This window comes from Schistocerca cancellata, chromosome 7 (assembly GCF_023864275.1).
Source record: "Schistocerca cancellata isolate TAMUIC-IGC-003103 chromosome 7, iqSchCanc2.1, whole genome shotgun sequence".
Classification (NCBI taxonomy): Eukaryota; Metazoa; Arthropoda; class Insecta; order Orthoptera; family Acrididae; genus Schistocerca; species Schistocerca cancellata.
The window spans coordinates 91,242,001-91,260,904 of NC_064632.1; the positions used below are offsets into that span (position 1 = coordinate 91,242,001).

An 18,904-nucleotide genomic window follows, 5' to 3' on the forward strand; every position below is an offset into this window, starting at 1 on the left:
AGTGTCGAGTTAATGTCCAATTTGTTCCCTTATACCAATTTTTTTTCAGGATACTGTCAACAGCATTGATGTACTTGGAGAAATGTATGATATGCACTGTGGTGTCTTACAATATATTCACAACCGGTTTCGATCATGGACCATATTCACAGTGGAAAAATACCTACTCTGACAACTTCACATATCATACATGCTATTTAAACAGAAAAGTGTACGCCATTTCTGACTTTAAAATGTCAGAAAATGAGACTTAAAACCATAATACCGGCTTAAGCAAGTGGAAATCATTGAGTACATGAAAACACGTAACAGGAGTAAGTGCACAGCACAATTGCTCAGTCCTGTACGCTTACCGCTGTTACATGTTTTCGTATTTTAACGTTTTCAATGTTTTCTGCTTGCTTAAGCCGGTATTATGACATTAAGTATCATTTTTTGACGCTTTCAAGTCAGAAATGGCGTATACTTTTTTGGTTAAATAGCATGTATGAGATGTGAAGTTGTCACAGTAGATATTTTTCCACTGTGAAAATGGTCCATGATCGAAAACGGTTGAGAATAAACATATTGTAAGACAGCACAATATGTATCTTGCATTTCCCCAAGTGTTCCTTTATGGCCGCTGGACCGTAGACTCTTATGCCAAAGGTCAGACGCGTGGGCGCTAGGAGGAGGGGGGTGGCGGTGTGGAAGAGGGTCAAGGGATGATGATGATGATGTTTGGTTTGTGGGCCGCTCAACTGCGTGGTTATCAGCGCCCGTACAATTACCCAATCTTTGCTCAGTCCAATTTCGCCACTTTCCTGGATGGTGATGAAATGATGAGGACAACACAAACACCCAGTCATCTCGAGGCAGGTGAAAATCCCTGACCCCGCCGGGAATCGAACCCGGGACCCCGTGCTCGGGAAGCGAGAACGCTACCGCGAGACCACGAGCGGCGGACTAAAGAGGGTCAAGGGATCGAGTCCTTGGGCTGCCTCTGCATTCTGTTAACTGCTTCCTCATCTTCCGCATCAGGTATTCCTGACGTAATTTTGCTAACATCACACACCATGTGGAGCTTAATTGGAAACCGCTGTCCTGGTTGAGAACATCATTATGTATTCTTATTTCAATTGCCTCTTGCATGTCTGAATCCCAGGACATTTTGACGCAGCACAGTACCTTTGTCTGTTCAGAAACAATAGTTTATGGTCACTCACGCTGGCGGTAATTTAGAGACCGATGCTACAAGCAGGCGGTTCCTGAGTTCTATGATGGTGGACTCCAAAGCGCAGCGAAGTCGTCGTAAGCGAGCACGAACAGTCAAGGGAGCAATTCGAGTGTGAAACGTCAAACAGGCGAAATCAGTTACTTTAATATTAACGGCATTTTTTGAAGGCTTTATAGAATAGTGAGAACTCGCTTGTAAGTGCCGGTCCATGACATGTGCAGGCACTCTCGCGCCAATGGACAGGTCCACGTGATATGTCTGCCCCTACAGTGGATCCCCTCGTGGGAGCCAGCTCCGACCAAGGTATGAAGCCCGAGTATCTCTGGCCTGTCCTCCATATCGATACTCTGACTGGGCGCGGACTCAGAGACGTCCTGTGTGGTACACTCGCTCTGATTTTGTAGACCCTTAGCCTTTTTTGGTCTTTGACCTAAACATGTTCTTGATTTTAACAGTTGAGCGGCAAATGGTTTTTATGTTGTGTTTCTCCGTTATTCTGGCAGTCTTGATTGTGTGCAGTCCTGCATACGGAAAGAGCACCAGCCGCTCGGTTTATAGGGAAGCAGTCTACTCACGCCATATAGAATTCATATGCTTTCCATTGTGTGCCAGCCTAGTCCGTTGTAACTAGCTATGAGGTCACGAATGTTGCACAATACCTTGAAAGTAAAGTAAATAATCTGAAAAGTTAATAGCATGTCAGGAGTGATGCTAAAATGATGATGTGTCAAGTTTAAGTTTAGTAACTTTAACAGTTTTCAAAATTTGGATATTTTATGTAAAAATCATCGGCGCAACAGGAAGGAGCTAGAAACTTCAAACTTTATATTCGGATTCCTTTTTCATTGTAATTTAATGGAAATAGCATGCTGGATATCTCGAAGTAATATTTTGGTTGAAATTCATGATTTTGTGTTTTTGTGTTCCAAAAGTACGAAAGCAAGATAGATTTAGTAAGTGATTAGATAAAGCTAGGATGTTTAGATTTAGGTAGAATGGAGATACTGTATAATAACAAAGATGTGAGAAGTTTCCAAAAGGTAGCTATAAAACTATAGCTGTAGCGTCTATCCAAAGGGCAAGTTCAGAGCTCATCCATTATGTGCAGTGCAACTAAAATGTTCTCTCGCCAAAAGTATTAAACCTAGCCACATCAGAATTTTATTATAGATACTTACCTGTGTGCTGAATGCACAATTAAACTGAGAGCTTCATCGGCCTTCAACGAATGAAGCAATTAATTATTTAGTAACTTGAAGTGGTGCTTACTAGCCCCAGCAGCTAGTCAGGAAGGCAAATTTAGTCGGCTGCACTTTCGGCGGTCCGCACCACGGCTATATAAATAAGAGCGCTGCGAGCTAGAGTCGGGTCCCAGTTCTCTTCTAGATTCGTATCAGCGCACACTCTGTGTCGGAAGAAACGTCGTGTCTGTGCAGTTGCTAGGAACAGCCTTGGATGCCGTGTTACGTAACTCGGTATGCGCGTAACAATGAGTTTGCATTGGGGTAAAGTGTTAATTGTGGAACGACTTCACTGATTTATTCTCAGTTTGCATATGTCGTATTTTCACGTGTCGCCGCAGGACAGACCTTCTGTCATTAGTGGCATGGCGTTTGAACAGTATTAACATCAAATTTTGGCGAGCATTCACTTTGAACATTTACATTGATAACAATTATTGAACAGTTTCGTTATCTAGGAATAATAGGATCCTCGCAATAGACTCTGAACAACTCTGATAGTACAATAGCTGATAGGAGCATTGCTTGGGTAAACTTTTGTCTGGAACTTTACGCTTTATCGTTTTCAGAATATAGTGAAAATGGTTATAGTAAATTACATTTTCAATGAATCCCAGACATCATCCTAAATCCTCAGCATAATGAACTTCAATGACCAGTAACTTTATTTCTCCATCAGAGTGGGAACAGTGAACTTTAATTACAGGCATCACGTTTTTGCTAATCACTGTCTGGTTGCCAACATTGTAGTTACAGAGCCTGTGTTGATAACGGCAACAATATAAAAATTTTTCCACCCACCGCCCCACAGGTTCCTTCTTCTGGAGTTTTTCTCCCTTCTTCTTCTTGCTCGGCTGCAGATCACGTTTTATTTGTGTCTCCGAGTAGCTGTACACGTAACATGTTTCGCGCAGATGCTTCAATTCAGCAGGCAGACTTGCCTTGTCGCATATGACTCGCGGTCTTTGTGCCAGAGTGACGAGCACAGATTTGCGTTGCACTGGATGGTGGCAATTATTGGCAGTTTAGGTACGCTCGGCTCCTTGTGTTTGTTCTTCCTGTAAACGGAATGCCCTAGCGTGCCTTCATGGTTCTTCGTTATCAGAATTTCTAGGAAATGTAGGCATCCGTTTTCTTCAAGCTCCATGATGAACTTGTCACGGTTGTAAATGGTGTCGAAATGGCACAGGAATTCTTTAAGGTTTTCTTCGCCATGCGGCTAACCTGCGAATATGTCGTCAACATATCTGTAGAATACCTTTGGTTGCAGGAGCGCGGTTTCGATAGCTGGAAATGTTCCATATACAGGGTGATTCCGTGGTGATGTCATAAACTTTAAGGGTTATCTGTATCAGTTTGAATGACTCTGGTCCGGAAATGACAGAATCTCAAGCTAAAGGCGAAAAGCGTTCTGATACTTGTGACAGCGAGAAGATACTGTGGTTCTGAGACTGTAGAATGGGCAACTTTCAGAGGCGGTAGTTTGGACCAAAACAGGAAAAAAAAATGCCGTAAACATGGGTTCTATAATTCATACGTTAGGAGCAGTGAGCCCATTTTCACTTTCGATACTGTGAGAAATCTTTTATTGCAAGCTCTTAGGTTTCCATGTTTTCGGAGGAGGTAGTACGTACTAAAGAAAAAAGTGCCAATCAAACATGGGCTCTAAAATGCATTTATTCAGTAGAAGAGACTTTTTTTACAGTAGTGAAGATGAACAAATGCTCATAACTCTTAAGGTATGCATTTTAGAGCCCATATTTACTGGATATTTTTGTCTTTGTTTGGGCCATACTACGTCCACTAAAAATATGGAAACAAAAGAGCTAGCAGTAGAAGAGATGTGTTTCACAGTATCGAAGATGAACAAGTGCATATAGCTCTTAAGGCACGCGTTTTAGAGCCAATGTTCACTGAAAATTTTTTTCTTGTTTTGGTCCATATTACCACCTCCGAAATTTGCCTACTATCCAATTGCAGCAACAACAGTACCGGTACATGTATTCCACTGAAAGAGGTATCAAAACGATTTTCGCTTATAAAGTTTGACTCAGTTATTGCTGGACCAGGGTCCTTTACCTCAAACTGGCACATTTACACATCTCCATCACCCCTGAAAGCTTGTAACATCATAACGGAATCATCCTGTGTAGGCTAGGATGCCTAGCGCTAGACACGATCCGAAGACGACTCCGTCTGTCTATTGACAGAACTTTCCATCCCACTGGACGCGTGTCGAAAAAGTTTCGCCGAGTCGTTGTAGAAGTGACTCTCTAGCAGTACCATGGACTGTTCTGGCGGTACCTGTGTGAAGAGAGATGGGCGTAAAAGATGACTAGGAGACCATCCTTGTGCAGACGTATCTCTTGAAGAACTTTCACAAACTCTGTTGAGTTCTAGACGTCGTGTGGACAGAGATGTTTAAGCAGCTGTGCTAGGGGTTTGGCTGTGCTAGGTATACGTTGGCGAATTTAGAGTGAAGAAGGTCAGGAATAGAGAAGGATATGGTCAGTGGTCAGAATGTCGTACCCTAGAGCACCAGTACCACCGTAGTTTTTGTGGTGTCACCGCCAGACACCACACTTGCTAGGTGGTAGCTTTTAAATCGGCCGCGGTCCGTTAGTATACGTCGGACCCGCGTGTCGCCACTGTCAGTAATTGCAGACCGAGCGCCACCACACGGCAGGTCTAGAGAGACGTACTAGCACTCGCCCCAGTTGTACAGCCGACGTTGCTATCCATGGTTCACTGAGAATTACGCTCTCATTTGCCGAGAAGATAGTTAGCATAGCCTTCAGCTACATTTGCTACGACCTAGCAAGGCGCCATTACCAGTATAGATATTGAGATTCTATTAATGTATCATCAAGAGCGATGTTCTACAAATGTGGATTAAAGTTAAGTATTCCAGAAGCTACGTACTTTTCTTTATGGCATTCATTACGTATCCTGTTTCAGACCTCACGCCAGCCTGCGTGAGTTTAAGCGCGTGCCTTTCGGCTTCCTCTCATTGTGTCTAGGCTGTCTTGTCTAGACACAACAGTTTTTATGGCTTACTCCCCTCTGTCAGCCGCGGACCACGTGGGTCGAGAACAAAGCGCCCTTCCCACCGACGCGTCTGCGAATCTGAGCAGCTGCCGATCGTTCGCGCCGTCCCGCCGTGTCCGCGGATTAAACGGCGCCTCGCGAGACGAGAGGTAATTTGCGCGTTCGGCCGATCGCACCCCTTTGTCTCTCCCCAGCATGCTAGGCGCTCGATCACTGAGGAGCGTGCACCCTTCTGGGATCTGTGGTCGAGCGTTTTACCGCAGTCAAGCTACCGCGGCGTGTGGACGTTTCAGGTAGTACCTCTGCAAGTTTTTTAATGTACCGACCGTTGTCAATAAATGCAGTATCATGCAATCACATGTTTGATCAGTTACCGTCAAGTGAGCCTACACTCTGAACTTAGTGCACAGGCGTGGCAGTAAAGGCCGGCTCACCGCAAGACAGACTTGAAAGCCGTTAAGACGACCAGTTTTCCGCTTCGCTGGTGACCCTGACGTGATCTGTAGCGAAAACACGTGGTGACGGACTCAATCGGCGGAAGTGACGCGGAACCGTGAGTTCCCGCACGCACGTGGTTTGACAGTTGAACGTTTATTCCTTTTGCGTGCGTGTTTTTTTCGTGTGCGTCGCGTTACCGTTACTGTGTGTTTTCCCCTGTGCGTGAGACCTTAGCTCAGGTGCGGGCAGGAATTCTGCACGTGTGCGGTGCACATGCACGCGTGCAGTTAACAGGTGTTCTGCGTGCACACAGGGGCAAGCTGGCCACCCGCCTCTCACCCCTCCCCACCATACCGTCTCTCCGCTTCTTCCCCTCTAATGCGTTTTCTTTCCTGGCCTGCTTTATTAAATGAAGGAATAAGGTTAGTAGGAGTGCTTGAAAGTAATCATGGTTTGAAAGAGTACCTATTACCTACGATACGTTTTGTTTAATTATCACAGGTGGAGTTTACAATACGTTTAATGTCTGGAACAAAATTTCTACATACAGACAAACGCAAACAGTTACGTAAATTTTCATTACTGATGTTTGCTCTTAAACGAGACTTACTAATTTTCATAACAGAAAAAAATCTCTCACAAAAGTATGTCGAGCTCAACATTGACTATCTTCATGGCTTCACGATGGAGACGAGGAAACTCTTGCCGTGGAAAGTCGTGATAAAGGTCACGTCTTGCCAAAAGGAACTTGTCTCTCAGACGAGAATTACACTGTAGATCTATTAATTCCATTTGCAAACTGAGATGAATATCATCTACAGAAACCAGATTCTCTCGAGAACTATTCAAAACCTTGGGATAAGTAAGATATATCCCCAAATCGCTTGAGAAATTCCTCTTTTATTGCACTAAGAACGGCAACATACTGAAATTTATTATAATTTCGTTCAATATTAAACTTCCGCTCACCAGCGAGAATACTGTCACATATTATACATTTCCAATTTCCACGTTTTTCCACAGAGAACTAATGATTCTCCCATTCCTTTTTAAAAGATAGCAAATCTCCAATTCTCCGTTTCCTTGATTCACTCTGCATTTTTCGGTTATTGAAATACAACGTTCACTACGTAGTGGTCGCTTCGCTTCAACGTCCGCAGCTTAGCCTGGCACTACACTGCCGCAACCTGCAGGCTGTCGGCACTGTCCCGTTCGACGATTGCACGCGTGCAGTACACGTGCAGCGCTGTGTGCTCATGAGCCGCGTGCAACGTTTGCCCGCCCCTGCTTTAGCTGTTGCATTACGACGACTATGAAGGAACTCGGAACTCCAAAAGGCAATAGAAGAGCTGCCGGCAAGCAGTCGGCCCCTGGAGAGTGAGCTACAGACACGGAACGCACCTGGATCCAGCTCATGAAAATCTGCACAAGTAAGACACTGGGACGCCACCCGCCATCACTGGGGTGAAGATTAGCGCAGGACGGATGTTCGTTAGGCTGCCTCTTTTTGGCACTGCGACCCATTCATGTGGTTTAGCCAAGTGGAGGCGGTTTTTCTAAGTAACAACGTCACTTATGAGTTCGCCAAATTTGGACACATCGTGAGGCAACTCTATCTCAAAAAATGGTTCAAATGGCTCTGAGCGCTATGGGACTTAACTTCTGAGGTCATCAGTCCCCTAGAACGTAGAACTAACCTAAGGATATCACACACACCCATGCCAGAGGCAGGATTCGAACCTGTGACCTAGCGGTCGCGCGGTTCCAGACTGTAGGTAGCGCCTAGAACCGCTCGGCCACACGGCCGGCGCAACTCTATATCAAGAGTGGTGCATAATCATGTCCAACCGACGCAGTCCTCGTAAAAAACGCTGAAGGAGAAACTGATTCGACGAATTTAGTCATTCGAAGAACAATGGGTGGAATAATTTCTGGACCGAGAGGAATGCGGCGACCTGAGTTTATGCGCAACCCACAGAGCCACATGCAGTCTGACATGGTCCCAGACTTGCTTCTGTGCACTATCTGGGAGCAAACAATAATAGCTGAATGCACATATATGCAACTGGACACTGTTGCAAACTGGGCTGATCGAGTACACCTGCGACACGTGGCAGCACGAACCACAGAGGTCCGTTAGCTGGTGCTCTCGTAGCCACAGGGCAGCAAGCAGCGCAGCACCAGCAGATCTGGCTGCGGGCGCCTTGCTGACGCAATAAATGCAGCAACAGTCTTTGTAACGGTACACCACTTCTCAGCTGTTACTGTTGGTACCATGCACCTTTTGACAATATGTCATTCACCATGCTCACAGCAAAATGCCAGGTGCGACTGAATCCAGACGCACCTGGGTACAATGCAGTATGGAAGCACCTTTTCGCAGCAGAACTGGGTGGAGCCCTGACTTACCTGGTCGACACTGGTTCTTATTAATACATTTTCCCTCGGCCGACGTTAAGAGACCGAAGGAAGGACAAAACTCTATGTTTCATGGCGGCAAACAATTCTGCCATAAAAACATACAGTCCTCATCAACGGAATGTGGACCTCGAACTGCACTGCACATTCGGTTCACTATGGCCGACGTCAGCGAGCTGATCCTGGGCACAGATATCCTCGGCCATTACAAGCTGCTTGCTGACATCTCAAATACCCAAGTGATCGACTCCACAATGAGTTTGAGGATAGTGGGACAGCAACAGCAGACTGCGTTCTTTAGCATAAGACCTATGGTATATTCCGGACCATAGACATCCAGGAGAAATTCTACATCTACATCTACATTTATAATACGCAAGCCACCCAACGGTGTGTGGCGGAGGGCACTTTACGTGCCACTGTCATTACCTCCCTTCCTGTTCCAGTCACGTATGGTTCGAGGGAAGAACGGCTGCCGGAAAGCCTCCGTGTGCGATCAAATCTCTCTAATTTTACATTTGTAATATCCTCGGGAGGTATAAGTAGGGGGAAGCAATATATTCGATACCTCATCCAGAAACGCACCCTCTCGAAACCTGGACAGCAAGCTACACCGCGATGCAGAGCGCTTCTCTTGCAGAGTCTGCCACTTGAGTTTGCTAAACATCTCCGTAACGCTATCACGCTTACCAAATAACCCTGTGACGAAACGCGCCGCTCTTCTTTGGATCTTCTCTATCTCCTCTGTCAACCCGACCTGGTACGGATCCCACACTGATGAGCAATACTCAAGTATAGGCCGAACAAGTGTTTTCTAAGCCACCTCCTTTGTTGATGGGCTACATTTTCTAAGGACTCTACTAATGAATCTCAACCTGGCACCCGCCTTATCAACAATTAATTTTATATGATCATTCCACTTCAAATCGTTCCGTACGCATACTCCCAGATATTTTCGAGACGTAACTGCTACCAGTGTTTGATCCGCTATCATATAATCACATAGTAAAGGATCCTTCTATCTATGTATTCGCAATACATTACATTTGTCTATGTTAAGGGTCAGTTGCCACTCCCTGCACCAAGTGCCCATCCGCTGCAGATCTTCCTGCATTTCGCTGCAATTTTCTAATGCTGCAACTTCTCTCTATACTACAGCATCATTCGCGAAAAGCCGCATGGAACTTCCTACACTATCTACTAGGTCATTTATATACTGTATATTGTGAAAAGCAATGGTCCCATAACACTCCCCTGTGGCACGCCACAGGTTACTTTAACGTCTGTAGACGTCTCTCCATTGAGAACAACGTACTGTGTTCTGTTTGCTAAAAACTCTTCAATCCAACCACACAGCTGGTCTGATATTCCGTAGGCTCTTACTTTGTTTATCAGGCGACAGTGCGGAACTGTATCGAACGCCTTCCGGAAGTCAAGGAAAATGGCATCTACCTGGGAGCTTATTCGACTCTTTGGGGCACCGAAGGAAGTCTAAAATTCAACACTCCATAACGTTATTACTATGCTTGTCCCACCCCCTCGAGCTGCCCGCGTCACCTTGCCTCCAATAGGCTCGCAGTAGCAAAGGCTGAGTTTGAGGCCATGCTGTGACAAGGCATTGTTGGCTGTCAAGCAATCCGAGGTCTTTCGTCTTAGATTTAGTACCAAAAAAAGGACAATTCACGGCGCCCATGTCGGGACTACGGTGCACTGAAGTCAAGGACGATTCTAGATAGATTCTCAGTGCCACACATGCTGGATTTTAGCTATGACTTGGCGGACTCTGCTGTATTCAATAACATCGACTATGCAAAGGTGTACATGCAGAGCCCTGTGGCGCTACAATACATATAAAAATGGCAACTGTCACCTTCTCTGGGTCCTTTGAGAGAATTTATATGACATTCGGCCTCCTGAAAGTTGGTCAGACTTGGCAGAGTTCCCTGAACGATGTTCTACGAGCCTCACCAGGCTGTTTCGCATAACTCGACAAGATTCTCATGTTCTTACAGTCGCGTGAGCTCCTCCGCAGCCATCTAACGACCGTCTTCTGGCGCCGCAGCCAGGCTGGCATAGTTGGAAACTCATTGAAACGTGTATTCGGGGAATGGAAATCGAATTACTAGGGCATCTAATCTCTCTTACGAGACCCAAGCCTTTACCGGACAAGGTACAGGCGATCTTGAGCATGCCATACCCATAGAACTACAAAGGCCTCCGCCGATACCTCGGTTTAATCAACTTTTACTAGTGTCATTAGCATAACGCAACCATGGTGCTGGTACCCCTGCCTGCTGCACTATGTGGCCCCATTACCAAAGGAAGGGTTCTCATTACTTGGACAAATGCGATAGGACAAAGTCCGATTGGAGCCTTGCCAAAGTGAAGCTGCTCCCCCATCTGATACACGACACGGAGTTAGGCACAGTTGTGGACACCAGCCAGACCGCTATAGGTGCAGCACTTCAACAATGCGTTGGTAGCAGCTGACAGACTCAGTTTGTTTTCATGCAAGTTATTGCGTCTCTACTGTCGTGAGTGCATACGATCACAAGTTGTTTGCTATGTACCAGATGGTGAAGTACTTCTGTTCGTTTGCGGAAGCCTGCACTTTCATTATTTTCACTGACCACAAGCTGATACCTCACGCGTTTCGGAGTAACTACATCAACCTTTCACCATATCAACTTCTACTGCTGGAGTACTTGAGTACTTGTCATTGTTCACCATTTACATCCGCCATATTTCTTGTATGGACAATGTCGTCGTTAACTGCTTGTGCTGCGATTGTTCTTTTATCTCCTCCCCCATGAACTATGAGGACATCGCCCAAGAACAGGAGACTGGTGAACAGTTTGACAGCTTCTGGACACCTCCAGCGGCCTATGGCTGGAACTAGGTCCATTCCTAGTTCGTCCCCCAACATTCTCTGCAAACTATCAGCAGGCATAAAAGGACTATTTCTCCCAGAGAATATTTGGTGCATTGTATTTGACTGTAGCCATGGGCTATGACACACTGGTGTAAACACTATTGGGATGCTTGTGGCTGTGTGTTTCGACTGGCTGGGATCCTGGAAAATGGGCACGCATCAGCACTGTGTTCCAGCATCCCAAAATCCGGAGACATACCATCGGCACCTTCCCTGGTGTGACTTGCCGCTTGACACTCATCCACGCAGATATTATGAGCCCCATCATCTGCCCCATGGCAAGCGGTATCTACTGACAATGGTGGACCGTTTCATGCACTGGCCAGAGGCAACGCCAATACCGGACATCACCACTGAGACCATCGCCATTACCTTTGGCAACACCTGGGTGTCATGCTTTGGCTGCCCCAGTCACATAACAGACCATGGCTGCCAGTTCGACAGAGCACTGTTTACACACATCACCCAACTGTGTGGAGTGTGCCTACATCAATTGCCCAGACATCATGCAGCATCTAACAGCATGGTCGAGAGGCTCCATTGGACACTGAAAGTATCCATGACAGGTCAATACATTGCCTGGACAAAGGGAATTCCACACATACTTCTTGGCTGGCAAGTAACACCAAAGGATGGGATCAGTATTTCACCTGCAGACCCTTGTCTACCAAAATCGCTCAACATCTCCGGTGAATTCATGGAAGAGCTACCACTGCCGCATGATGCCTCGGCCCCAGCACTGACAGAACGTCTGCACTTCACATGGCCAGCCTCCGAATGCATTCGCTGACATGGCATGGCACCAACAAAGTAGTTGTTCATGACAACTTACAGTCCTGCATGCATGTTATGTTATGTTGTGCATAGAAGTGGCACAGTCACCATATAGCCCGTCCTGCTCAGAACTGCACCGACTGATCACCCATGATGAGAAGACTCTACATATCAGATGTAATGGCAAGCTGGCTAAAGTGGAGGACCTGTCAATGGATGACATTCCCCATGCATTTGGTCAGGCAGAGTCTGCCACCATAGCCGCCAGTGGCGTGCAGAAGCCGCCAGCGGCGTGCAGACCCGCCAGCTGTCACCACATAGCCACATGTGCCTCAGCCTGCCTCACCATGCCCAAGCAGCTGCCTGGACCACCCTGCACCCATGTGCATTGGCCACCCTGACTATAGCAGTCAATGGACTATGTCATGCAAACCAGCTGTTGCATCTGTTTCACATGTCCGTGATGCATCATAATAACATCACGCCATATGCCACAGCCAGCATGCACCCTACCTGCCACATGCCATTGAGGCACTGTTACCAGTGGGCCACCTCACAAGCTGAAAATACCATTTCCAGTCGAGCTGCAGACATTGCCCCCCATCTCACGAGCTGTTTTTCTGTCGCAGCTCCTGGACCTGCTGTTGCGTCTCTGTGCCTCCAGCATGTCAGGCCTTGAGGCAGGATTGACTCCCACACTGATCTCCAAGTCACAATCCTATCGAGGTCTGCACAGCCTCGCACACTGCCGGGCTTGTCAATCCCAGTTCCAGGACCTGTTGTGTCCCGATGACACCGTGTTTGCACGAGTCTAGGCTCTCTGTAGTCTCTGCACACCTGCTGCCCCGTACATCAAGGCAACACCGAGTGCCACACGGTGTTTCTGTGTCAGGTGTGTCAAGAACTCAGTGCATTATGAAGAGCGTATCTGGCTGAACACTTCATGTTTTTTTTTTTTTTTCGTGTTTAACCAGATTTTGATCATGTCCCAGTGCCCTCTGAGGGAGATCTTTGCATTCAACATTTTCAACCATACATCACTACGAAGAGCTCCCAGACAGCCCTGCCTGTAACTGCTGTCGCAAGCAGGCCATGGAAGGACACACCCACCAAGCATCTGACCAGCTGCGCATGACGTCATGCACCGCCACCCAGTCATTGTTGACCCGCCCACCACTATCACGCTCGCACTGGTCTCAGTACAAAGTGCTTGAGGCCGATACATACACTGGTTGTATGTAGATCGCTTTCACTTCTCGCAGCTCCAGAGAGCATCTCTGTAGTAGCAGTACCACAGAACCACGTGGACGGTGGCGCGCCAGTATTCGCCTCTTAGCGCAGATTTTACCATTAGGCCAATCTTTGGCAACAGTTAAGTGCCCACGGGGCGGAAGAGACAAAAACGAAAGTGAGTGCGAGCTAGCCTCTGTGGCTTGGAGATGTTTAGGCCGGTCGTAGATTCCGTCAGCAGCGGTCCACTGAGTCGAATATAATGCGCACTCCCTACCAACAGCCGGCCGTGGTGGCCGAGCGGTTCCAGGCGCTGCAGTCTGGAACCGCGCGACCGCTACGGTCGCAGGTTCGAAGCCTGCCTCGGGCATGGATGTGTGTGTGTCCTTAGGTTAGTTAGGTTTAAGTAGTTCTAAGTTCTTGGGGACTGATGACCTCAGAAGTTAAGTCCAATAGTGCTCAGAGCCATTTGAACCAATTTTGAACCCTACCAACACGTTTGCAAATTTGTATAGGTGTCGATGCTCGCTCCGCCCCATCGTGCCCGCGAATTAAACGGAGCCCTGCGAGACGAGTGGTAATTTGCCCATTGGCCGGACATGCGCTCTTTGTCTCTCTGCAGTCGTGAGACCATACTATAAGCTCGATCACTTAGGAACGTGCGCCGTCTGGGATCAGTGGTCGGGCTATTTCTACAGTCGCACGACCGCGGCATGTGGACATTTCAGACAGTACCTCTGCATGTTTTTTAATGTACCATTTGCTGTCAATAAATTTGTCCACACAAATGAAGAATATTATTATGTAACCACGTGTTTGATCAATTACCGTCGCTTGTGCCTACATCCTGAATTTAGCGTGTGGGTGCGGCAATAACAGTCGGGTCACCTCACGACCTACTTGAAAGCTGTAAAAATCACCCATTTCCCGCTTCAGATTGATTTTCAGAGATATTACAGGATTTCACAAATTAAGAGATACTTTGTCACTTTGGTGTCTAGCTGCCGATGATGTTTCCAAATGCAGTATTCCCTTGTTACAGTAGCCGAAGCAGCATCTTCCTCCAGTTCACTCGGGCTACTTTGTTGCTCAGAAAGCGTACTTTCGATTTATTGTATGGATCGCCAGCGTGCTGCTGAATCTTGAAAATACATGTTTTAAACCCTGGATCCAAATGGAGTAGTAATGGTTACACGGTCGTGTAATTCAATTAAAGAATATGTTCTCATCAGCTCTCTCAATAAAATGTTCTTTCATTGTTTGATAATTGGTCAGACTGACGTGATATTATAGAATTCCATTGACAAACAATTAATCATCAGTATAATTTTAGATATTGTAAAATACTTAAAGTCGGTTGCATGCAAGTACTTTTCATTAGATACAGAGTAAGTGTCGAAAGAATGACTCGATTCTAAAAGTATTCGGTTTCGAAACAAAATTATCCAATATTTACCTGTAATTACTTTTATCAGAAGATCCCCGCACAGAGAACATCATGTATCTTTCTTCTTTGGAAACAAGGTCGTCCTTGAATATCTCCATCCGATGAATTCTGTGTCTTCCTGCAGGACGTTTTCCTTCCACCACTGTTCCAAAATTTATTCGGCCTACTCTTGTAGGCTCCAAATTCATTACATGAAATGATAGTATGGCATTTATTGGCCGGGATATCCCCTTCGGGTTTCGGCTGCCGTATTGCAAGTCTTTTTAGTTGACACCACTTCGGCGATTTTCGTGTCAATGATGATAAAATAATGATGAAGGACACACAACACCGAGTCCCATGCCGGGAGTCGAACCGGGGCCCCTTGCGTGGTAGGCGGTAACGCTGCCGCTTCATTACATGCCCGTACCACTGTAGTCTGCATGTGCTTATTCGGTCTAAAAGGGTTGATTCCTGTTTTCTCCTCCTCACCTCATTTCTTAAATTATCCATCTTGGTCTTCTGGACAGTGGATCTAAGGAAATTCATTTCTGTAACCTGGAGTCTCGATTGTGAACATGCATGCTTTGATACTGCTGTGAAGTAGCTGTTGAACAACACTGATTTTACTCTTTCTGGAATCAAGTCATCCCATAAAAGGGTTCTCAGTTGATGGAAGACTTCAGAACACTTTGGTGCTCTCTTGGTATTCTCCTGCGTAATCAAATTGTCCCTGGATGTTATACTTCTGAGGTCCAGAAAACCACCCACACACTCTACCTACTTGTCTCTTACTTGTCACTTATGGGATGCCCATCACTGATGATTGCCATCACCATTTTCTTGGTGTTGCCGGTGTGGATGTTGTATTCCTGGAACTGTGATTTCCACACGTTGAGTCTGTTCCGAACTTCCTCTTCTGTTTCACTCCATATCATGACATCATCAGAGAAGGCAACTGCTTTAAACTCACCAAAACTTTTCTTGGTGTTCCTTAGTATATCATCCATAACATCAGTGAACGGTAAGAAGAACAGCGCACTACATTGCTGGATTCCACTTTTGGTCAGAAACCATGAAGATCGTCCCTCTCCAAGTTGTACACAACTAGTACAGCCCTTGTACAGAATCTGGATTTTCCTAACCAGTCCTTCAGGTACGTTCCTTTCCGTTAGGCACTCCCAGATCTTCTCTCTTGCAACACTATCATGTGTTTTATTTACGTGTAGGAACACATTTAACAAGACCTTGCCGGCCGCGGTGGTCTAGCGGTTCTAGGCGCTCAGTCCGGAACCGCGTGTCTGCTACGGTCGCAGGTTCGAATCTTGCCTCGGGCATGGATGTGTGTGATGTCCTTAGGTTAGTTAGGTTTAAGTAGTTCTAAGTTCTAGGGGACTGATGACCACAGATGTTAAGTCCCTTAGTGCTCAGAGCCATTTGAACCATTTGAACAAGACCTTGCCTTTCTCCCACTATTTTTCCATCAGCATGTGGATGCCAAAATATAGATCCACTTGTGAGGAATATGTCTCACAGATATGTCTAGCGGAACGTGAATTATTTTTCTCCATCTTTCGACCAAGATCAAGATGGCAGCTTCTATCGCTTGCCATGAACAGAGCGAACACAGAGATTGCGCAGTAATCTTATGAAAAATTCATCTTCTTCTTCCTTCATGGTCTAGGCCATAGGCCTGTTTCGTCTTCTAACTATCCAGCCATCTTTTTCTTGTCTTCCTACGGATCGTGTACCTAAAGATTTAAAAATTTAAGTCTTGTTTTGGTAGTCTTGAATCAGGCATTGTTTGTGGACGTTCTTTGTCGATTGACTTGATTTTGTCAGTTATAGAATATATCCCAAGCTCTGCTGTTCTGTCTTAGTTTCTTAGCCTACCTAATCTTGCACTGCCCTTAACTCACTTTAGAATTTTCATTTCTGCTGTTTGGCTTCTACTTTCTTGCTTTTTAGTACTTGTCCAGATTTCACTTCCAAACAGCAATGTGGGGGTGACCATTACCTAATGTAAAATTAAATTTTTAAATTTTGTTACAAAATTTGGTCACTTTATGTAAAACTAAGCCAATATGAGAGGTCTCGAGTCTCAGCATGGTCCGATATTCATTTTCTACAAAAATCCAGTCCTGACGAAATTTTAATAGTACGTAATAATAAAACTCGAAAGTTCTACTTTTGAAACTACGTTCAGTTGGTTACAAAAAGATTCTGTGGAGGTTTTCATTAAGATATATCTTTTATCTTTTCAATTATCCTGCTTCTTTCGAAATCTTAAAAGCACATAATATAAGTGTGTGAGAGTTGTACCTTTGAAATTACATTGAGTTTTTGACAAAAACAAATGGCAGATCACATGAACCTATCTCCTTTACTTCTTGAATTATCAAGTAAAAACTGATATTGGTACTAAAAACTAAAAAAAACGAATAAAATTAACTTACCTTGGCATATAAGATACAAAGCTAAAATCACAGCACTGCATTTGAAGGGCTTATTTCAATAGTGGTACAAGTCTATTTTTGTTCATATTGAGATACAAAGTCCTAAAGTTACATGAGCGCTGAAAAATCTGCAATTGAGATACCAGAAATATTCAAGCGTATGGCTTCTTGCTAGAGATGAACCTTTCTTTCTGTTTGTTTGGATCATTAATTTCAGAAGCATTATAGACAGAGAAGTGGAGGTAATGGACTTGTACCACTATTGAAATAAGCCTTTCATTTGATATAAGTAATAATGAAAATGTACCGTATTTCACTATGATATTGTAATTAAATAAGGATAGAAATTATAAAGAGACATTTCAGAGGCCGCTACACACCCTCGCTTCAGTTTGAAAGATTCTGGAACTTAAAATTCACATGCTACCGGGTTGAGAAATTTATACATTATAAACAGAGTATAGATTTACCTAGAGAAAAATTGGGATAGTTGTAGGCCTTCAACTTACAACAATATACACTGAAGTGCCATGGAAACTGGTATAGGCGTGCGTATTGAAGCAGTGTAACGGCCAACCTCCTCCGCTGTAAGTGGTGGGGCTTCCGCCTACCGCCTTTCTTACAGAGGAGTTACAACACATTGCTTCACCCTTGGATTGTCAGGCACTTCAGAAATGGGCCTTCTTCGAACGTGAGACGCACTACAGTGTACCGAAGTCTTGTACTGGTTCCGAACTATGGGGGGCAGTCTAACGAAGAACGAACACTGTCTACAACCGGACCGTGGAATGGATCCATCCAAAAGTAATCAGCAGGTGTGTTAAGACATTAATTCCACTGGGAGACGAGACAATCAATTCCCGATTCATAGAACGCGGTCTGCCGCTAACGTATCCACAACCGCACCCATTCTTGACTTTCTCGTCCGACTGAAACCGTAACGCGTTTGGTGATTACTTTTCAGTGGAACCATTCCGTGATCAGACTGTTGCGGGTGTTCGGTTTTCGTTTGATTGACCCTTACAGTAAGCTCAGGACGCAAGGTAAGTCGGCCGAGTGGCAGGCCGGTGTACAGACCGTGAGGATCCTGCGCGGCAGGTGCGTCGAGTCCTCCTCCTGGACGGTGGCGCGGTACACGGGCTGCTCGAACGCTGGCGCCAGGTCGTTGGCGTCGCGCACGCGCACCAGCAGCGTCGCCTGCCCCACCACGCGGCCCTCCGCAGTCACCGCCGCCAGCACCAGCTCGTACTGCAACACACAGCGCCGCGCCGCCAGTTGCAGGCCTCACCCCAGCCGCACCCACAACACTGCGGAAACTGCCCAGAAATACACTACTGGCCATTAAAATTGCTTCACCGAGAAGAAATGCAGATGATAAACGGGTATTCATTGGACAAATATATTGTACTAGATCTGACATGTCATTACATTTTCACCCAATTTGGGTGCATAGATCCTGAGAAACCAGTACCCAGAACAACCACCTCTGGCCGTAATAACGGCCATGATACGCCTGGGCATTGAGTCAAACTGCGCTCGGATGTCGTGTAGAGGTACACGTGCCCATGCAGCTTCAACACGGTACCACAGTTCATCAACAGTAGTGACTGGAGTATTGTGACGAGCCAGTTGCTCGGCCACCATTGACCAGACGTTTTCAATTGGTGAGAGATCTGGAGAATGTGCTGGCCAGGGCAACAGTCCAATATTTTCTGTATCCAGAAT

The 18,904-nt window shown here is 45.8% G+C and overlaps 1 protein-coding gene across 1 annotated transcript in view; it reads right to left on the reverse strand.

Annotated features, from left to right (window-relative positions):
• LOC126092653 (neural-cadherin-like) overlaps window positions 1-18,521 on the reverse strand; it is a 314,704-nt gene extending 296,183 nt beyond the window's left edge. The window contains exons 1-2 of the mRNA XM_049908375.1: window positions 18,483-18,521; window positions 18,257-18,427 (exon numbers count right to left, since the gene is read on the reverse strand). Coding sequence (XP_049764332.1) covers window positions 18,257-18,427; window positions 18,483-18,521 — 210 coding nt within the window. The remainder of the gene's footprint in view (window positions 1-18,256; window positions 18,428-18,482) is intronic.
• Between the last annotated feature and the right edge of the window lie 383 nt (window positions 18,522-18,904).